Source organism: Mixophyes fleayi, chromosome 4 (genome assembly GCF_038048845.1).
Source record: "Mixophyes fleayi isolate aMixFle1 chromosome 4, aMixFle1.hap1, whole genome shotgun sequence".
Classification (NCBI taxonomy): Eukaryota; Metazoa; Chordata; class Amphibia; order Anura; family Limnodynastidae; genus Mixophyes; species Mixophyes fleayi.
Window position 1 is genome coordinate 63,266,574 of NC_134405.1, and position 23,114 is coordinate 63,289,687.

General features: G+C 41.7%; 1 protein-coding gene across 3 annotated transcripts in view; it reads left to right on the top strand.

The window, feature by feature from the left end:
* Positions 1 to 806: 806 nt before the first annotated feature.
* LOC142151535 (cytosolic purine 5'-nucleotidase-like) overlaps positions 807 to 23,114 on the top strand; it is a 38,439-nt gene continuing 16,131 nt past the window's right edge. The window contains exons 1-11 of one of the 3 annotated variants that reach the window (XM_075207284.1): positions 1,024 to 1,097; positions 3,138 to 3,194; positions 6,043 to 6,116; positions 7,095 to 7,212; positions 8,519 to 8,614; positions 10,567 to 10,658; positions 10,774 to 10,831; positions 12,115 to 12,208; positions 13,486 to 13,539; positions 14,616 to 14,699; positions 14,790 to 14,831. In XM_075207284.1, the coding sequence (XP_075063385.1) occupies positions 6,098 to 6,116; positions 7,095 to 7,212; positions 8,519 to 8,614; positions 10,567 to 10,658; positions 10,774 to 10,831; positions 12,115 to 12,208; positions 13,486 to 13,539; positions 14,616 to 14,699; positions 14,790 to 14,831 (657 nt within the window). In that variant the 5' untranslated portion in view covers positions 1,024 to 1,097; positions 3,138 to 3,194; positions 6,043 to 6,097. Of the gene's footprint in view, positions 1,098 to 3,137; positions 3,195 to 6,042; positions 6,117 to 7,094; positions 7,213 to 8,518; positions 8,615 to 10,566; positions 10,659 to 10,773; positions 10,832 to 12,114; positions 12,209 to 13,485; positions 13,540 to 14,615; positions 14,700 to 14,789; positions 14,832 to 23,114 lie in introns of all 3 variants that reach the window. The other 2 variants (XM_075207283.1, XM_075207282.1) reach the window with 2 other exon arrangements.

Consider the following 23,114-nt stretch of genomic DNA (forward strand, 5'->3'; position numbering starts at 1 on the left):
CAGGTAAATCATATTTAGAAAGCCCCAACCAGTCCCGCAGTTAAATCAATAGCACCCACGTTCAATAATTAGGCCTCTCTTCCTGCAACCAGCCCCAACCATTAAATTATTTGAAATGAATAGCATTGACATTTAATAAAAAGCAAAACGAATATCCTAGGCGCTTTTAGAGTTGAAATTCTCAATATTACAAGTCGGCTCTTAAATCTTAAATCTAGTATATAGATGTGTCCAGAGAAAAGATGAAATAATCATCATCAACAACTTCATAATGTGCACACGGTTTATGAAGGTGCTACCTAATGTATTTCAAGATGAACATGTAACTGAAAATGAGACGCATCTCAAAGGGGCAAGCTTAACTTACTTCTGCATACACTTAATGTGCTGCACTGACACATTAACAAGCTGATCCCCCTCTCCAAGTGCAAGATACACACAACTCTAAATGCAGAGGCAAGCTGTGGCCAGAGCATCACTTTTGCACCAAATTGCATGTTTACGTTGTGTAGATGCACTTAAGTACATAAAACCAGACCTTATGTGCATAAGTGTGGTCATTTCTGCACTGCATTTAGAGCAGACTAAGTAGAATACCTGCAATGTGTGAGCAAGCATTATGGTAAGAAGAGGGAGTATTAATTTAAACCAACAAGAAATATCTTTGGGAGTTCTTATCAAGTCGAAGGAAGAATAAAACAAATAGACGTACACATTGTGTGTATGTGGATGAGTGAGAGAAACTGAGTATCAAGCAGAGAATTGGGAAGTGGAGGGATTGGAGGGAGGAGGGGGACTGCTGGAACAGGCGTAGAAGGGAGGGATGAGGCAACGGCTGTCCTCTTCTGATAACATAATCTGCAGCATAAGATAGACCCTTGGACCTGTAAGTGTTTAGCTTTAGGGATATGGCACTCAGAGTAGACTAAGAGCAGCACTGAGCACACAGCTGGCAGAGAAAGCAGTGTGGTCATGGGCAGCATCAGCAAGGAGCATAGCATGGGCACTGATGGTTGCCAGCTGCCAGACCAGCATCTCGGCTCCATAGACACTAGCATTGTGGATTTACCAGCACTGAACAGAGACTTCCACCACAGGTGAGTGGCAGAGTAGTCAATACATCCCTAATTACGTATCTATATTTGTATATATATATATATATATACATATATCAGGACTTAGGCTGTATCTACAACCTAGTGAGGGGGTGCAGAAACTCAGAAAGGAGGGAGACAGTAAAATAGTCTCTAGACCCAAATGATCATGTTTCAGGTGTCAGATTCAGGTCCTGATTGACTTTTATCCCTTTACATCTCCCAATCTCCGCAGCTGTGGTTTGATTACCCTACTCTTCTGCATAATATCATTGTCACTTCCCAGGATTGTCTACCCACAAAACCACTATTATCTCGCAACCATAAAACAGTCACATGGGGTCATGGTACTTAAGGGATGTTTATTTCACAACTCTTGGACATTGGTATGCAGATGTCATCATCCATCATGAATTATGTCATTGCCCTGATTTGCAAGTACTTTACTTTTGTATTAGTGGAATTTAGCATTTCCTCACACTCTGCTGTGTGTGTGTCTAAGTAATTGTTTGCTGAATGGTTTGGCTAACCAAATATTTTTCGATTTGTATTCATTGATAATTAGGCAAGGGACAGGCACTCACACGAGAGGGGTTGATTGATATAGGTGAATGAGTTTGTTTTTAATGTTCATTTAAACTATATCATGATTTCTACCTTTGTGCTGTATTGGTTTAAGGATCATACTTATTATCACCGTTTTCGGCATCTGGAGTGTGGTAATGGTATCCTCAAAGCGTGTATTTGATATGTAAGAACGTATTACACCATTATATATTGTTGTTTTTATTTGAGGATACTTATATACCTGTGGACCTCTGCTTGGAAGATCATCGTTCCGACATCTGTGTTTATGAAAATCGCAGGAACGGATGCCGTATATTTATTTGACTATGATATTTATTTGTATCAATAGTGTGGACTGGATTATACTCAGTGTCATAGTCTTGCCCATAACTCCTGTATGTATCTCTATGCGTAAGAGATTAGAGCCATTCTGCTATACCAGTTTTTTCTTTGCATGTGTTATAGAGGGGACCTGGTGGAACCTATACAGGGGCAAACGCAGGATTTTTAAGGGGGGTTCCCCTACCTAAAAACAAATATATAGAGAGCAGCTCCATTTCGGCGATGCTGTACAGTACAGTGCTGCTGTTTAGGGGCAATATTTGGCGCCCGTTCGTTCACGGAGGGGAGAGGTTTCTGGAGAGCCAGAAACCCCCCCTGCGTGCATCCCTGCTATTTAGGTAATAGTATTGGCTGCCATTCTATTGTGCGGGTCAGTCTCTTTCATAATTGTTGCCAAGGAACAGGGACTGTTATTAAGACTGAACACAAGATTGTGGCAGGGGGATTTCAAAATGTCCTGCTACAAAAATATTCATATTCTATGTACATACCTAATCGACTATACTACATATACCATATATATATAGGAAACATTGGCTATATATCCTGGTTACAAATCCCACAAATCACACTGCCTTGCAATAAAAAAAAGTGTTGCTTAAGTGCTTATGCAGTGGAACAATTTCTCTTTTAAACCAGTCTGGACTTGAGGGTGGTTTCCGGGCATTTGAAATCCCCTCTATACTTGTCTACGGTTATATAAACTTTTTTGGATGTTTTTTTGCTTGGTTTGGCTATTAGAATAATGTGGCAGTTTCCGCTAGTTTTAATACCTATAGGGTATAAAGAAGCAGAAGACAAAATCAAACTTTAGTTTTAAACAAGGTACATTTAATATTTAGGGGTCTGTTTAACGAGACCCCTGTGCTATAAAAACAATTTGTACTGCTACCGTGCAGACTAATACCGTGCAGACTAATAAACAAATGTTACTGGGGCAGCTCCCGGCAACACTGGATGGCAGCAGTAAAGGGCGTCTTATTGCTCACCAGGCCAGTGCAGGGTCCTTCTGCACATGTTAATTCAATTAAATATATATATTTGTTTTCTAATTTTTACTTTATATTTAAAAAGAAGGAAAAATGTTTTATCTTTTTTTATTTTTTTTTACTAACAATTCAATTTTTCCTGCAGTGAACCCTGGCTAACGCCATCCTGAGATGGAGATAGTGAGATAGCAGGACAGCATCGGTACTTGTTTACTCAGTTTACTGCATGAAGGGCACCACCGTAATACATTCATTTTATATTCACCCCAATATCACTAGATTGTTGTGTCTATAATACATAACGTAGGACCAGAAAATTGCTGTAACGCTGACACGGGACACATCTGAGAACTCACACCTAGCCAAACAAATAACTACGGAAGGGCTAATTTTTGACAGCTGTTCCTAATTTCCAAATACAGTTCCAATTTAAAAGAACATCCCTATTTTTCAATATAGACCAACTGCAGAATATCTTACTATGTATTTTCTTCTAGGTTTTGTAAGTTAAAATGTATTGAAAACAAATATTTACAATGCAAAAATAAGTATTGAGGGGTTTGTAGGGTACAGGACATGATGAGATTTGTAGTGCTCCAAGGTTCATGGAGACAGTATTTGCTAATGATGTGTATATGCACCGAATGGGGAGCAAAGGGTCCCTGGAAGCTATTTTTAAATGTTGTCAACTAATATTGCACAATGTAACATGCACCAAACCATTCAGACACTTGCTTTTTTTACCCATCTTACACTACAGAAGTTGTAAGATTTTACAGGTCGAGCCTTATTTCGTGGCTTTCATCTTTTATATTTGCACATATTTATTTTTTCCACAAATGTCTAACATTAAGGGACATTTCATAAAGCAGTTCTGGTGGCTTATAGGGCTGGGGACTTCACCATTAGATTGTATCTCTACATCTTAACAAACATGGTAATGAACGGGAGCAAACACCTGGCAGGGACAGTGGTGGAGAATTATTTATGTATCTTTATTTTTTTATTAACCTTTATTTATATAGAGCCAACATATTATGCAGTGAATGTTTCATCATTCATGGAGCTTAGAGTCTAAATTCCCTACAATACAAAACACACCAACGATAACCTACCCACACCAACACGGGGAGGACATATAAACTCCACACATATAGTGCCCTGTCCAGAATGGAGCCCATGGTCCCAGTGGTGTGAGGCCAAAATACTATCCACTGTGCCACCACAGGTGTGTTGCTTTAATAGTATGCAGATCAAGGCTGTATTTACCATTTAGGCCTCCTAGCCACATGCCTAGGGCCGCCTTGTTCAGGGGACAGCAGAATTGTTTTATTTTAATTTACGTTCTCCTTTTAGTTTCTTGTTTTGTTATTTTGACCTTACATAACACCCATAATAAATAATAGAACAAGTAGACAATTTTCAGTGCAGACATGTTACATATGAAATCAGGGTTTTATGAAATACTGAGATTCTTGCATATTCAACATTTATTTCAACCTTTTGTTGACCTCAATAGGCTGTAATTTCCTTTATATGCCTATGGAAACTCATGTCTAAGAATACCTTCAGTTTGTTTCGTTGCTTCTTCTTGTTTAATGTCATATAAATTCATCTATATTCATATATGTATATTCATCCAGCCTTCAGGACTTCGTCCAAACTGCTCCCCACCTTTGGAATCCTCTGTCCTAACCAGACTCGCTCACACACTCCATTCGTTCAAGAGCTCCTTCAAAACTTACCTTTTTCACGCTTGCCTACCCCACCCCATTCTAATGCAATTCCCTCCTCACGCTCCACCTGCCACTTCCCATCCCATGTCCTACCCTGTCCTATCCTAAACAACTCCCTCCTCTCACTTCACCTACCTCTTCCTCTCACTTCCCTCCACCCTTATCCTCTCCCTTTGTTTCCTGCCCCTTTTGAATTTTAACGCTAGCTATACCCTCGTCCTCTTTGTAAAGTTTCCTTTTTTCCTTTGCTCTAGTTGTGACTTCTAATGTAGTTGCTTTCTCTATTATCTCTTCTTGTATTGAGTTTTACAAGTTCTATTGTTTCTATTGCCCCTTATTTATTTGTATAATGTTCTGTTTATATTTTGTTGATTTTACGCATAGTTGCCTACTCTTCCGGAATGTCCGGGAGACTCACAAATTTTTGCCGGACCCCCGGGAGAGCAGGGCAACCTCCCAGGTCCTGGACACACTTAATTAATTAAATGGTGGGGCGGGACTTATTACACGAATCACACGTCATCATGGCCTTGCCCTCTGCCATAATAGGCTATAACTGATGTAGTGTGTTTAGGGGGCGGGGCCAAATGACACGATTAACTGAGCATGGCCTCGCCCCCACATGGCCAACTGCCCCTGCATCTATCGGAGGCAAACTTGCTAAAGTTGGCAAGTATGATTTTACGGCACTGCAGGTTCTGTGGTGCCTTATAAATAAACTATGATGATCTGTGGCAGGTCCCCTGTGAACAACGTTCTCAACATTCTTTACATGTGTCATACAATACAACAAGAAAGTTTCCAGAGTGTGTAAAGAATTTGTAAAACAAACCAGAAAATATATTTTGATATTTTGTAGAGTGGGGTGCACTGTAGTGTCTTACCTGTCATCTGTTTACTCAGATAATTATTCAGTCCGTCCCAACTTCCAAGTGACTGACATACATGAATAAGTAAACTGCCCTGTTAGCAGAGAAGTGTGTGCCAGAAAATACATTTCACCTCCTAAAAATGCAAAACAATTAGTGCAATGCAGTTCTATTATATCATGTAAGAATATGCAGCACAGAACTGCAAGCTTTGACGTCAAAACTAGCCATAGTGAGCATAAAATGCCCCTATATAACTTTCACATGCATTTAAGATATGTTTTAATATTTTTGCCTTAGCACCACAATACAAGTCATTCATTTGTCACATGATGTCTGCTCCTCCCACTGCATAGTTTAGCGGACCAAGATTCCATGTTGTCGTGGCTGTGACTCCATTTTGCGTGTGGTGTTTTTTCAACATTAACTCCATATTTTCCTACAGGATTTTTGTCAATCGGAGCCTGGGCTTGGAGAAGATAAAATGTTTTGGCTTTGATATGGATTACACATTGGCCAGTGAGTTTAAATATTTTTCTCATTTCTAAAATGATAATTTAATTTGATTAAAACATTAACCAGGTCTACAAACTGCACACCAGGTTTACCATTGGTGTGTTATTTGACGTATCAGTACACCAAAACTGACTTTTTTAAAACAGTAAATGTCTGCACGTCTTACATTTGTAAGCTGCTTTTTTTCAAAATATACAATATATTACTCAATAATAGATTACTTGTATTACTATATTTAGCTTGATTTTAGATTGAAATGTTGCCATTTCAATTTATTAACATATACTAATTAAATTATTAGGGTTATGTTCCCTAAGTTTTTAAGAGTCACAGCTTTCTTTGGAATAAATCATACTTGCCAACTCTCGCGGAATGTCCAGGAGACTCCCCAAATTCGGGTAGGTCTCCCGGACTCCTGGGAGAGCAGGCAAGTATCCCGCATACGGCAACTTGCTCCTCAAAATGACACGATTTGCGGTGAATCGCGTAATTTTGGCCCCGCGACAAAAACGGCATTTTGCTGCGGGGGCGGGGCCAAAATGACGCAATTTCACCGCGCCCCTCCCGCCCTCCAACCACACCCCCTGCCACACCCCCTGATCTCATGGAATTAGGTTTCCAAAAGTTGGCAAGTATGGAATAAATATCTTTTCTCATTCATATATTAATACATAAGTGCATGTATATATAAATGATACAAATATATTTATATATATTTCCTGTAAATGTTTTTCTATACTCTATGGGGCATATTCAATTGTTTCGTTTCCCCACGGCGTTAAAGCCGGTAATTACGGTATTAGGAAGCTGGATTTCAGCTCGCGGCTCCCTGAGCCGCGAGCTGAAATCCAGCGAGAAAAGTACCGTAATACCGGTATTTACGCGCACTATTACCGTAATGACGGTAATAGTGCACGCGCCGCAAGATTTTTGGCTATAGCGCCAACAATTGAATATGCCCCTTTGAATCTCTCTCCGCAGTGTACCGCTCCCCTGACTATGAGGAACTTGGTTTTGAGCTGCTGCTGGATAGACTGGTCTGCATTGGATATCCCCACGAAATCCTTGCGTATAAGTATGACCCATCCTTCCCCACAAGGTTTGTTTATTGTACAAATGACTCAATGAGGCACGCAAACCTAATGTATTAGGCATTTTTTTTTATAAACGCATGTAATTCAGACATACGCATGTCCATATTCAACTATAAGCAGATATGATGTATATATATATATATATATATATATATATATATATATATATATATACATATATACTATTATATACTATTCATGACTTTGTTAATCGCTTATTAAAAGTGAATAAACAGTTGGGTTTACAGGGGCGTTTGTGTGTATCTGTATATATAATGATTGTCATTAATAATATTTCAAAATGAGTTACTACTTATTTTAAACATGTTCATTTTGCAGATATCTTCCTGTCTATTTCAATGAACACTTTATCCCATTGCAATTTGGCTGAACTGTATTGAATATGTAATCATTGGCATTTACCCTCATGTATTAAACTCCTATTTTCCCATAAATTGTAAGCTAGCAAGCAGGGGCGTCTTACCTCTTGGTCTGTCTGCTAATATCCAGTCTTGATAAATGATAATAAATGAATAGCGCAGCTTTAACAACAGGGGCCTGATTCATTAAGAATCTTAACTTTAGAAACTTCTTATTTCAGTCTCCTGGACAAAACCATGTTACAATGTAAGGAGTACAAATAAGTATTCTGTTTTGCACATAAGTTAAATACTGACTGTTTTTCATGTAGCACACAAATATCAACTTTAAATTTCAATGTACAAATAAGCTATCAAGTATTTGTGTGCTAGATGAAAAACAGTCAGTATTTAACTTATGTGCAAAACAGAATACTAATTTGCACCCCTTGCATTGTAACATGGTTTTGTCCAGGAGACTGAAATAAGAAGTTTCCAAAGTTAAGATCCTTAATGAATCAGGCCCCAGATCTCTAGTTCATTGTGGGTGTAGTATCATATCACGCCTCTAGATGGTGCACTGTGTTATGCTATCTATGGAAAATCATTTTTTTATTACTAACATTAAACATGCCATAAAAACTGTGTGACCTCAAACCTGGATCCACAACACTGAATACAAAGGAGATTCCTTACTTGTGTCTCTGGTGACATCATAGCGCTTGTTTTTTCAGGGCATTGTGTGCTCTGCTTAGCACTGATAATGTTATCCTGACATGCACATGATGCAGTATTATTTGTGTACTGCTTGTACTGAGCACAGCAATACAGAGATGATACAGCATTATTCTTCCCTGTGTACAGATACTACCCCGTCTCAATGATGGTAATATTGTACAGTGTATACAATGCATTCAGATTATAGAGTATTTGTGTCCTGTGTCTCTGGCAGGGGGCTGGTGTTTGACAGCCTGTATGGAAACTTGTTGAAAGTTGACTCTAATGGGAATGTGCTTGTCTGCACCCATGGTTTCCGCTTCCTGAAAGGGTGAGTAACAGAGGTCTGTGGGAAAAACACAACTCTTACTGGCTGGGCCCTGCGCGCTCAGCTGCAGGATGAAAATAGGGTCTTGATCCAGCGTGGGATAGCTGGGGGGTGCTGTCATCATGCTAAATCCTTCCCAGCAGATCCCTTTAGGTTTAATATTTCTATAAATAAACCCATTGTCCAGGGACCAGAATTCCTTTCAGTATCCTCTCTGTCCTCTGAATATCTCCCCCGCTGACCTTGAGGTCTGAACAGTCCTCTCACCCTGACACAATATCACCTTCTCTAGGAGAAATCTTATTTCAGAGCAACTATATTACAGGCGCTTTACCCACAATCCTGTTACATCTTCCTAACTAGCGCTGCTATTAAGGAGGGACTATGTCTCTCCTCGGGAGCCGGAACAGATCTTTACATATAACATGTCTTTAAAATATTTGTGCGCGTGTCAGGGTGTAGGCTCATCAGAACAATATTTTGCAGAGAGAATAGTAAACGAGTAATCAATACATTATTAGTGGAAAAAGTAAATGGGAAAAAATTGCTTAATAATTATAAGTGTTCTAATATATATCCTACTGTAAACGATATGGATGTTTTAAATCTCAGAGGAGTTTCGTGACCATGTAAAGGCACAAGGTTGCAGGCCATAATAATTTACAGGAAGGGGTGCATTAGTCTTTATAACACACTACCTTTCCTAATGAACAAGTGATTGGAACTCACCAATTGTATGACATCAGAACTCATTGTTTATAAAGGTATTTACAGGGATTCATACATATACTAGCATCACTTGTGTATTGTAAGTCTATAATACAATAACATATATAATAATAATATATATAATATTTAGGAGTAGATTTATTAAACTTTCTAAAAAGGAAAATGAGAGGTGTTGCTCGTAGCAACCAATCAGATTCCAGCTAGCATTTTCTAGCATGTACTATAATCTAGTACATTCTAAAAAATAATAGCTAGAATGTGACTGGTTGCTATGGACAACACCTCCACTTTTCCTTTTAGGATGTTTGATCAATCTGCACCTTTATGTGATTGCTACGGGACTTAGCAGGTTAGGGGAACCTGTACCCAGAGCCAGAGCTGCCAAGAGGAATTCAGGGCCCTGGTACAACAACTTCTTGGGGCCCCCATTATAGTTGAGCATGGTAAAAAAAAATTGCGCTGCTTAATAAAAGTGGGTGGAGTTTCAACCACATTTGACTATTTGTGGGCAGAGTTTGGGCAGAACGGGTGTGACTTATTTTGTCCCGATTTTGTAACTCTAAATGTTGGCAGGTATGCATATGGGTGAACCTACGACTTCAAAATTGATGCCTTACATATGTGGAGTGCCACGATATCTGTCAATGCACTGCAAATACACTAATTATACCCTACTAGAGAGAATGGGTAATGTCAATGTAAACCACACATATTAAAATTACTGTCACCTTTATCTGTGGTAAACAATAAACAATGAAAGTGACTTTTAAAGGTTTAAAAATATGGGCAGTAATGTCTGATCTAGGTCCAACTTGTCCGGATGGCTGGATTGTATTGTGAACAGAGTGAGATCACGGCTATTTTCTGTCCACATTTTCTACCAGTCCCAACTGACTGACAGATCCTGATCTTATGTTGTTCAGGGTCAGCAGTTGCGTTGGGACCATAAACTCAACAATCTGCGCTCAATGCCGTAAAAATTACCCAATTGCCCATTGCAATCGCTGCATGTGTGGATGTCTTAATTTTGGGTGATAAGAGTCTGCTGATTATTAGTATTTTTAATGAATAAGATTTCCCGGTGCTCATTTTTATGTAACTAACGCGTTTATGTCTCTTTTCTCAGTAAGTGAATAGGCTGCTTCAAATTACTAACCCTGGCTGTGTCCTTTATTACCAATCCCTACTGATTCTTTTCTTCGCCACTTCATCCTTTTTTCTTTCAGGGTAGAAATCTGGAGTAAGTACCCCAATAAATTCATCCAAAGAGATGACACCAAAAGGTACCATGTGCTCAACACACTCTTCAACCTGTCAGGTGAGAAATAGGCTCTGTCAGGTGATAGTGACAGAGTAGGTGTAATAATAATAATAATAATAATAATACATGTACAAAAATGCCAGGTTGGTCGATTGTGCTTTTTTCCCCTCAGAGACTTATCTCTATGCCTGTCTGGTGGAATTCTTCACTGACTGTCCCCGATACGTTAAGTAAGTGTCCTTTCTTTCCAATTTTCCAATTCATTATATTCTTTTAGGCACATCCGTGGTTCAGAGGCAGCCAGTGATTATTTGGGGGTGAAATAAGTGGTAGCTAAGCATTAGCGTACCGCTACTCAGTAGTGGAACTACCGCCACTGTAATGGGTGAGGCAGAGGTGATGGGGGCCTGCTAATCTCATAGCCCTCGCCCCCACCCTACAAGGCCCCTCCCCCCTTCTGGGCCACATTCTGCTTTCAAAATCATGCGCGGTTCAGAGCATATGCAGCGACTCCCCAGCCAGACAATACACTCATATGAAAATGTTTATCCCTGTCACTACTTCAGTCAGCAGGGTCCACTATGGCTTTTCACTGTACAGTACAGGTGTAATAGAAGTTACTGATTAAATTGTGAAAAAACAGAAGGAGTATGCGGAAGACTTATATTAAAAGGTTATTTTTTATTCTTCACGGTTTTCATGGGTCGGGCCAGAGATTCAGTAGTGAGACTGCTGGTTGTAAACCCTGGAGGTAATATTATGCCTGATGTTATATATGATGATGATGCCTGCATTAACTTGACCTAAATTGTGATTGAATCTGACTCTACGAATAACAAACAAACAAAATGGTGCTTTTTCTTCAGTGAATGTTGTTTAGTCACATAGACAACAGATTAGGGTCAATTTGATAGCAGCCAATTAACCTACCAGTATGTTTTTGAAGTGTGGAAGGAAACTGGAGACCCAGAGGAAACCCACCCAAACACGGGGAGAACATACAAACCTCACACAGATAAGGCCATGGTCGGGAATTGAACTCATGACCCCAGTGCTGTGAGGCAGAAGTGCTAACCACTGAGCCACCATGGATCAATGAAAGATCTTATGAATAATGAATATAATAAGGGTTCCTTGTATTCTCAGAACAGTACTGTATGTTTGCCACTGTTAATGCTGTAATTCTTAGACGTCAGACTCAGGATGCCACCGTATTAACAGGATTAGTGGTAAAGGACATTATTTGGAAGAGGAAGGAGGAACGTTGGCCAAGACAGCCCAGAGTAAATCTCATGTCAGAGGAATGTATTTAGTTGCAGAAGAAACATGTACAAACCAATACATTAAAGTCATCTGGGGGGAAGCCCATTCAAAAGAGGAATTCTCTGGGTGTAATATATGTATATTTATTATAATTTAGGTTTAACATATTATATTTATCTGCCACTTTGTTTGTTACTACTCTATATAAAACTTCAGTGCCAGTGACCACGTTTCCCGAATTCCTCTGCAGCTATGACACTGGGTACCGCCACGGCAACCTGTTTATGTCATTTAAGAGCATGTTCCAAGACGTGCGTGACGCAATGGACTACGTGCATGACTCGGTGAGAACACAAGAGGGGTGTGAAAGTCTCATATACATTATCTCATTAACAGGGCTGCCAGCAAAACGTCAGCAGGAGCACAATATGGGGGAGATAAGAGCATCTGCTCCCTGCACGCCTTTCTCTGCTGATCCATAATATTTACTAGATCAGGTCCCTGACAGGGCCTCTGGAAACACGCCAGTCATCACATCTTCACACTGTGTGATCAACACCAACATTCCCACAAAAAGAGAACACATACTCATCAGGTCTTTTTTCATATTCAAAAAAGACAACTTCATAAGATGTTTCAATGACTGTTTAATTACTGGCCTTTGTTATCTCTTACCACCCCTGCTGGGTGAGAGAAAGACAAAAGCAGCGTGAGGTTTATTTCTGTACAGAACCTTGTATGGCAGAGATGATAAGGTGTGTCCTCTGAGAACAATAAATAAAGCTTTATTCCATGTCAAACACTAGAACGTCACAGGACATTCTGAGAAAACATTGAATTAATAGTACTGTGAAGGTTCTAATATATTAAGCAGAGACCACTGTGCCTCATGTGTCAGTGATGTTATTGGTTCATATTGGATTGTATTGTATGAGTATTGGTTCAATCCACAAAATGGCTGCCTCCATACTTGACGTCTTTGTAGACCTGCCCTCTGGGATTTGCAGGAAGAAGGTCTAGAAAGGCAGGATGCGCTGGTCATAGTGAGAAGATATTCTCTACCACAGCCTGCCTACCATTAGTGGGCAGACATGTTGATCTTGCCCTTGTCCCGACCATTTCTCCAATCGTCCAGTAAAATTGCAGAGACTGAGAGGAGTCCCCTGGACACTCCAATATAGTGTCAGCTAATATTGACATAGGTTCGGAGAGGTTATTCATTGTTTACAGTGTTGTCCTCTGTATGTAGTCCTCTAATGATATTCACTGCAACTCCATAACCCTCATGCTTCCTTCAGTCACTCTATGGCAGTGTAAGAATTATGGGAGATGCAGTGCAATAACTGATGGGGAGGGGGCGCTATACAAGTCTTAGCTAGTGTGATGTCAAATCAGCAATCCAATACATGTTTGCTAAATCAAATATACATCATTCTTATAATTAGTACTTGTGTGTCAAAATGTAATTCATCAATCCAAAGCTGGTCACAGGATGCCTGAGTGTCACTTAGAAGCTTTATGCAGTAACTGGGGACATGATAAGTGTGCCTTGTTTACATTGTATTATAAAACGGGACGTTTACAGAGTAATCCATAAAATTCTCTTTGATAATTTCCCCAGGGTTGCCTGAAGGAGAAAACTCTGCAGGATCTAAATAAATATGTACTCAAAGATGTAAGTTTTATCTTCATACTAATTGGAGCAATTTATTTATAAATGTGGTGAATGTTTGTATAGTGACCCATACGGAAGGATTTATACACTTGTACACTGAAATTTCAAATGAAATTGGTTTTCAAAAGAAAATGCTTTTACCTCTGGTTATAAAATGACGTTTAGACAGTGCAACATTTGTCTATCATCAATGACAATACAACCGGTATTAGTATAGTGTAGTATGAGTATTTACTACACTTAATAGATTTCCCATTACCAAATGGATTATACAATTACCATTAATAAGTCTACATTCATTTGACTTAAGGGAATGATAGAAATGAGCCATCTGTAGATCAGGCCGTCAGAGAATAGAGAATAGAAAGCGTCACTGCATACTGTAAGATCTGAAAGGAGAGGCTTGTAGTGAGACAAATGTCATTCTAATAACACGTGTGCCATAGGTATTGCACCCCTAGTGGTAGGAATGTTCATATATCTTATGCCACTCACAACTTATGGAACTCACTCCCTCACCCTATTGGGCTCTCCATCTCTCTCCCAGGGTTTAAATAGGCTCTCAAATTCTATTTCTTTCTGAAAGCCTACCAGCTCTCCTCCTAACCCACCTTACTGCCTCCTTCACACCAACTGACCATTCTGTATCATCATTTGTCTGCCCCCTGTTAGATTGTAAGTTCTTATGAGCAGGGCACTCTTCCCTCGTATCCTTCTCTCATTACCTCTGCCACCAGCATACCCGTTTCTTTGCACCTTTCCGCTATCAGCATCTCTGCACCTAGCTCATCTGCCCATCCTCCTGGGTACAGGTTGCGCTGATTTGTTCCCTACTCTGTCCCCACTTCATATGTTCCTTTCCTCAAGTTATAAAGTGAGGCTATATCCTTCCTAAGTCCTCATTGCTGCTGGTTCGGTAACTCTTTTCTGTATATTGTATGTTGTTGTATTGTATTGTCCTGTAATGTTATGCACTGTTTTACTATATACTCTCTGTACAGTGATGCAGACACTTTGTGGTGGCTTACAAATAAAAGATAATAAGTCATATTACATTCTTGTGTCTTCCCTCCTAGGAGAGAATACCTTTGCTCCTGACTCGGATGAGGGAGGTGGGAAAGGTTTTTCTAGCCACAAACAGTGATTACAAATACACCAATGTAAGTGTTTATAAACCTCCCATCCCTTGTCCACAATAGTCTTTCCTCTGTATTCTAAAGAGTATCTCACTTTCTTTCTCATTCCCCCAGGTTATTATGTCCTACCTGTTTGAGGATGAAAATGATGATAAGGTTAGTGTGGTACACACAGCACAATCATCTTGCACAAGAATTTCCACACATACAATCACTCTCCAATCTGCCCACACACATGACCAATGTGGACGAGACCCTGATATTTGGTACTTCTGTAAAGGGGTCGAAGCACTGCTGGCATCACTATGACCTGTTAGATCTGCCTGAAGATGACCACACACACAGGCCATTGCTGAGATGTTAGCAACTAGCCTGATCTTGCAGCATGGTAATTAATCAAATCAAAATTGATCAGATTATTATCGGACAAGTTGGTAGATGTGGTTGGAATATGTGTGTGGTCATCTCCCAGTGCTATAAACAAACTCCAGTTCAAGTTGGTAGTGATCCGGCCTTTTGGTCTGAGCACCAGATGCATGGATCATGTATGTTGTCCAAAAGGACAGTGATTCTCTCCAGAAGTGAATGTCTGATATGAAAATGAACCAGGTTCCGTCATAAAAATGACATGTAAAACATGACTTGGAATGGTCTTTTGAGCATTTTTGGATTTTTAGTTCCACCTGAAAATCACCCTGATCTTGTTGCCTTACTCTTGGGGGGTGTGGCTGTACTGTCCCACCCACTGGGACAAAGAGTGTGGTCAAGTTCTTTTTTGGTATAATGCAGAAGGAAAAGTTTACAAGATTCAGGAAAGTGAAGGTCTCAGTTAAGCCAAGCAGACAAAGTTACGATGAGGAAGAGCCTATTTCAGGACAGGGCCACACCACGCTTTTGCATTTTGTGTATGACATCTAGGGGTAAATGTATCAAGCTGAGAGTTTTCCGGCGGGTTTGAAAAACCAATCAGATTCTAGCTATGATTTATTTAGTACATTCTATAAATTGACAGCTAGAATCTGATTGGTAGTTATAGGCAACATCTCCACTTTTCAAACCCATCGGAAAACTCTCAGCTTGATACATTTACCCCCTAGAGTATATGACATCAAACCAAGTGGAGCAGTCAGAGAGAGGTTAAATATGTCCTCTGGCTTATTTAGATGACAGGAGGACACTGATCTCACTGACACCATTATAGCATTGTAAAGTAAGGTTGAGCTGATCGATTTTGCAGCAAAACAACAGGTGATTTGGAGCAGCTAATTATTTTTAGAAGTGGTTCAGGCTCTCTTCTCACTGCAGAGGAGGGCATGAATTCCCCATAAATATGAACCTATTATTGTTGAGACTCATTACAGCACTAGTTGTCACACATTACTGGATGCCAAATACAGATGCACAACAATCATAGGAAGCCAAAATACCTTAAATCTGCTGTCACAAACGCTCAGCCTGTCCCAGATACAGCAATCTGAAACAGCTGGACGTGACTGGAATTAACTTGGCCACTTACCAATGAATACACCTTTTCTGCCACCACAAAGGAGTCTTTATGTTCACCATAGCCACTTATTAATATTACACAATTAAATCACATGCAGTAGCCTAACTTTGCTTTGTAAATTCACAAAGAATCACAGAGAATATGCTAGATTAAATGTATTTAATCCGAAAAAAAATTCTAAAGCTAAGCTAAGGCTTTCTAAGTACAAAATAGTTATTAATAAGACATACAAAATATGTTGCACAAATAAGTTTCAGAAATAAAATAGGAAATAAAACCACTAAGTCACTAGCTCACTAGTTTAAGACTTGGGGGTAAATGTATGAATCTCCGGATTCTTCATCTCCGGCGTGTTCAGCCTCTTCAGCGCTTAAATTTAAAGCGGCGCTGCATTGTAAAGGGAAACTTTACAGAACCTAGGGCAAAAGGGACCCCCCTAGCCTTGCAGCGAAGGGGGTCTTTTTACTCTTGATAATGGACATTTTGGTTTTCGGTGGTTGGTATACAGGGACCCTTCCTCTTTAGAGGAGAAACTGAATACCCTACCCAGATGCACGGGTTTTTTTTTTACACTTTTTTGGGTGAAGAAAGCACCTTTCTGGGCTTTAAAAAAAAAATAAATCTATCCAGGGGTGTAACTATTGCCTTAGAAGCCCAGGTGGCTGCATGGGACTCAGCAGGGAAGGGGGTTCCAGTGATGCGTGTCCATCCACTCGTGAGGCATCTATTCTGCCCATTTCATTTGATGTTTGAGTTGCACTGTGATAATTCCTAGGAATTAGAATAACTATCACAGTGAAACTCTAATCTGAAAATGGGCTTGTCTTACTCCACCCTCCAGACATGCTCAAAAGAGCAGAGCAGAGCCTGGCATCCAACATAATATATGTGTTTTCATGCAGATTCTTACAATCTAGGATCACTTTGAACTTATACCTGGCACCAGCGGCTTGCTGGGTTGGGGGCATCTGCCGCCCAGGCCAGTCCAATCATGGCCTACCTTGGGCTGGATCACTGGGCCACCTGCATTTTTCTCCCTTTAAAATAGACTGCTGAGTCGCGTCTTGCCCCCGGGCTAAAACTTGCCAGCCCTCCCATGCCTGTACCAGTCAGTAAATGAGTGGAAATTATTATTTTTTGTTAGCTATATTTTATAACTTTACATACATGTTTAATTAGTTGTGCTAGGACATTGGGAACCTGTGAAATATCCAGTTGAGGTTATTACATTCACAAGTACTGGCAGCCAGTGCTCCAGGCCTCCCTTATTGTGTTCTGTGTTATTCAAAGCAGCTGTGCTATGTAATGCTGATACTCTCATAATTCCACGTAAATTCCCTTAGTTACTGACTTTAATCTCAAACAGAAAGTTGAAGGTCACATCAACCAAGCTTTATGTAATTATTGTGTTAGGCCCTTTATATAGTGTTACTAAGGGGCTGTTGGCAAATGTCTGAATGTATTGGATGACTCAGTTATGCTGTATTAGAAGGACCCAGCTGTTGTCATTAAATTTGTTTACATCTATTTTAATGCTTCTAGAGACCATAAATATATTGTTTACAACCTAGGTCCCAAAATGTCAAATTTAGACTGAGATATTTTGCATATGTAGTGCCAAGCAAATCATTGGCCAAGGGGAAATCTTCCTATCACTTGGAATAAGAAATTGTAGAATGTCTTTCTGTCTCTAGTCCCTATTTATGAATGGTAGATAAACCCATTTTTTCGCTGGAGTTAGGGGCTCTCCTAATCTATATATAACTAGACTTTTTTGAGGAGGTGGGGTTGATTTTGCATAGCCATGCCCCTCCTTCACCCTGATTGATTGGTCCCAGATGATCAGACCTCTCAACCACAATTTAATGGGATAAAGATAGCTCTGGATCCTCCACTGTCTCTCCTTCTATCCCACCTTTGTCCTTTCCTCTCTTCCTGTCAGGCGCCGTCCTGTTTCTGCCTCTAAATGGACGCCTGTCTCCTTGCTGAATCGGCGTCCCGCTGCTTAGAGATGCTTGCCGTTCTATTCGCATGCATACGCCGAGCTTAACAACCGTTACTTAGCAACATGACGCCGTTCACGTTTGCCATCGGTACGCATGCGCAAGATTCCACCCTCCATCGTCCTGCGACTTGTCAGCGATTGGTGACCTCTCTGCTATTGACCTCCTGCAGCACCTGACTCGCCGAGTTGATCAACAGGAGGTTAACCAGACTCAGCTCCTGCAGTGCCTTCAGGGACTGGCTATACGCATGGATACTCTCCAGAGAACCCTGACTACTCCCGGAGTTTCTGCTGCTCCCGCACCCTCCGTTGTCGGCTCTTCTGATTCAGCTGCACCCAATCCTACTGGAGGGATTCGCATCCCACCTCCCGACAAATTTGGTGGTGATCAGAGAAAGTGCACAGGGTTTCTCAACCAATGTGCCATTCAGTTTGAGCTAAAACCAGGAAATTTTTCTTCAGAACGAGCCAAGGTGGCATATATTATTTTGTTACTCATGGATCAAGCGCTTGCCTGGGCCTCTCCTCTCTGGGAGCATGATGACCCCCGTTACAAAATTCGTCTTCCTTCATACAAACCTTCAGAAAAGTGTTCGATGAGCCTGGTCGAATTGCTTCAGCAGCCTCCAGAATTTTAAAGCTACGTCAGGGAAGCCTTCCTGTGGGCCAGTAGGCGGTTCAGTTCAGAACTCTCGCCTCAGAACTGAACTAGAATAACGAGGCCCTTGTAGCTACCTTCTGGCAGGGGCTGACAAATTGGATCAAGGACGAGTTGGTCTCCAGGGATTTGCCAGCTACCGTAGATGATCTGATCTCCTTATGCATCAAGGTCGATATCCAGTATTTGGAGCATAATCAGGAACGAGAACAATCTCGCCGGGCTAGTCCACGCTTGGCTCCCACCATTCAGAACCCACCAATTCTGCCTGAGGAGCCCATGCAGATTGGGCGTTCTCGTCTAACTGTGAAGGAGCGGGAACGAAGGTTTAGAAACCATCTATACCTCTACTACGCTGATCTCTCTCACATTCTATCACAGTGTCCCAAGAGGCCGTGAAACGCCAGATCCTAGTTGGTGCCGGGAAGGCCGGTCTAGGGCTGAGAACATCTTCCCCCTATTCCTCAGACAAAACTGTTTTTTTGATGCCCATCATCATACATGCTTCCCAGGGTCTGGTCTCCCTTCAGGCCTTCGTGGATTCAGGGGGAGCTGGAAACTTTATCTCTGCATCCTTAGCAGCTAACCTTCATCTACCCCTGGAATCATTATTGCAACCCTTGGTTCTGACAGCGGTGGATGGTAACAGAGTGGCCAATGGATCTATCTCTCAGGCCACCCGGCCGATCCGACTGCAAGTTGGTCTCCATTTTGAATGGATCTTGTTTCTAGTCCTTCCACAGACTGTTAATCTGGTAATATTAGGATTACCCTGGTTAAGGGACCATTCACCCCAATTTGATTGGCAACGTGCTCAGGTTACTTCCTGGGGTCCGCTCTGCGCTGATCGATGCCTCAATACTTTACCTATTAGATGTCACGCTCTCAGACCCAGTCTTGGGTTGCCATCTGAATACGCTGCCTTAGGGATGTGTTCAGTAAGACTGCCGCTGAGACTCTTCCACCCCACCGCCCTTGTGATTGTTCCATTGAACTTATTCCTGGAGAGAAGATTCCTCGTGGTAGAACATACTCTCTTTCCCTCCCTGAGACTCGAGCCATGACCGAGTACGTATCTGAAAACCTCGAACGAGGATTTATTCGAAAATCTTCCTCAACTGCTGGTGCAGGATTATTTTTTTGTAAAGAAGAAGGATGGTTCTCTAAGACCATGCATCGAATACAGACTACTCAATGCCATTACCGTGAAGAACAGGTACCCCATACTCCTGGTTTCTGAGTTATTCGATGAGATTAAACGTGCCACGATATTCACCAAACTAGACCTCAGGGGCGCCTATAATTTGATTAGGATTTGTGAGGGCGATGAATGGAAGACCGCTTTTAACACTCGGGATGGCCACTATGAATACCTGGTGATGCCTTTTGGTCTATGCAATGCCCCAGCAGTCTTCCAGGAGTTCATTAACGACATTTTCCGAGACCTACTTTATCTCTCAGTCGTTGTCTATATTGATGACATACTTATATTCTCCAACGACTTAGAATCCCATAGAGGTCACGTTAAGGAGGTTCTCTCTCGACTACCTTCCAACCACCTTTACTGCAAACTGGAGAAGTGTGTCTTTGAAGCCTCTCAGGTCCACTTCTTGGGATATATTGTGTCCGGTGCTGGTTTTTCCATGGATCCTGGGAAAGTGGCTGCCATTCTCAATTGGCCACAACCATTGGGTCTCAAGGCTATTCAATGTTTTATTGGCTTCGGCAATTATTATCGGCACTTTATCCAAGACTTTTCGACTCTCATTTCTCCCATTACTGCTCTCACCCGCAAGGGAGCAGCAAAATCATGGTCTGCCGAAGCCCTCAGTGCCTTCCAGTCATTAAAAATGGCATTCTCCTCCGCCCCAATTTTGCTGCAACCTGACTTGTCTCGGCCTTTCTTTGTTGAAGTCAATGCATCCTCCATTGGCATAGGAGCCATTCTTTCACAGAGAGATTCCGATGGAAAGTTTCATCCCTGTGGTTTCTGTTCCAAAAGATTTTCCCCCAGTGAATTAAACTATGGTATCGGGGATAAAGAATTATTGGCCATCAAAACAGCCCTAGAGGAGTGGAGACATTTGCTAGAGGGGCTGAGCATCCTGTTACTGTCTACACGGACCATAAGAACTTAACGTACTTGCAAACAGCTCAGTGTCTGAACCCACGTCAGGCCCGCTGGTCCCTGTTTTTTGCTCGTTTTAATCTCATTTTGACCTTTCGACCTGGGGTTAAGAATATCAGGGTGGATGCTCTCTCCCGGTCATTTGATGATAAAGATATTCAACCCGCTCCCACCCCCAGAACAATCTTGGATCCTACTACCATTGTGGCCCTCACTAGAACCTCAACCAAGGTTCCTCCTCCTGGTCGCTTCTTTCTCACTTACAGGCTTCGGGCTAAGGCTCTCAAGTGGGCCCATGATTCTCTGTTTGCCGGGCATGCGGGTATCAAGAAGACCCTCTCGTTGATTTCTAGCCATTATTGGTGGCCCTCTATCCAGGCGGACGTTAAGGCATATGTTGCCGCTTGTGGAGTCTGTGTCAGACACAAGACACCTAGGCAGTCTCCTGCAGGACCATTGGTACCACTTCCCATTCCAGAGAGACCATGGACTAGTATCTCTATGGATTTCATCACCGATTTACCAGCTAGCCATGGATTCAATACTATCTGGGTGGTAGTGGATAGATTTTCCAAGTTGGCACATTTCATACCTCTCAAGGGACTTCCTTCAGCTTCTATCTTTGCTAACCTCTTCATCAAGGAGATTTTCCATCTTCACGGCTGTCCCCAGGATATTATCTCTGATAGAGGAGTACAGTTCGTATCCAAGTTCTGGAGATCATTCTGCCAAGAGTTGGGGGTCATTCTAAAGTTTTCCTCAGGTTACCACCCTGAAACCAATGACCAAACAGAGAAGGTCAACCAAGACTTGGAACAATTTCTCAGGACCTACTCTTCAGGTAATCAGGCTGAATGGAGACGTTTCTTGTGTTGGGCAGAATTTGCTCATAATAACCAAGTGCATGTATCTACTGGTTTGTCTCCATTTTTCCTTACCTATGGTTTTCACTCTCTCCTTCCTGAACTTTCCCAACCTGGTTCAGCGCTTCCGGCCGTGCAGAATCTCATTCAGGACTTGTCTCAAGCGAAGTCTAAGTTATTGGAATCCTCCCAAAGCTACAAAGCTAGCGCTGATCGTCGCTATAGACCGATCCCCAGACTTCAAGTTGGGGGCAGAGTGTGGTTATCCACAAGGAATTTAAGACTTCAAGTTCCCACCATGAAGCTCGCACCCCGTTATATCGGACCTTTTCAAATCACTCAAGTTATAAATCCTGTGACATTCAAACTCCTTCTTCCTCCATCACTCAAGATTCACAATGTTTTTCATATTGCTCTATTAAAACCCTTCGTTCTCAACAGATTTGTCAAAAGAACCCCCCATCCCCCCCCCCCCCCCGGTCAGAAAGACAGATCATGGGGAGGAGAATGAGATCAATCAGATTCTGGATTTTTGGATCTCCAGGGGTCGCCACCAATATCTTGTTGACTGGAGGGGTTATGGCCTCGAGGAGAGATCTTGGATCGATGTGCAAGAGATTCATGCCCTTGTTTATTGGCTAAATTCAAGAAGGAGAGAGAGGTGACCTTGCAAGCCCTGAAAAAGAAGAAAGGGGAGAGTACTGTCAGGCGCCGTCCTGTTTCTGCCTCTAAACGAACGCCTGTCTCCTTGCTGAATCGGCGTCCCACTGCTTAGAGATGCTTGCCGTTCTATTTCCATGCATACGCTGAGCTTGGCAACCGTTACTTAGCAACATGACGCCGTTCACGCTTGCCATCGGTACGCATGCGCAAGATTCCACCCTCCGTCGTCCTGCGACTTGTCAGCGATTGGTTGCGGTTTCCCCGCCGATTTTCATGCACCTATAAGGGATCTCTCTTCTCTATTTAAGGAACACTCTGTGGCCATTTGCTTACCAGAGTATTTGGTCTTCAGCCTTGCTCCAGCGTTTGTTCCTGTGTTGCTGTTTATTGGATTCTGACCTCAGCTTGTTCCTGACTTCTCCTTTGGTTCCTGATTCTGGCTTAGAGTGATATTTGGTATTGACCCGGCTTCCTGACCATTCTCCTGCTTCTGATTTGGGTATATCCGTTCCTCTGGTTTTGACCCGGCTTGCTGACTACTCTTCCATCCTGCATCCTGGTGGGCCGTCACCGCTGCCTCAATTGTTACCTCGCCAGCTGACTGATACTGAGGGC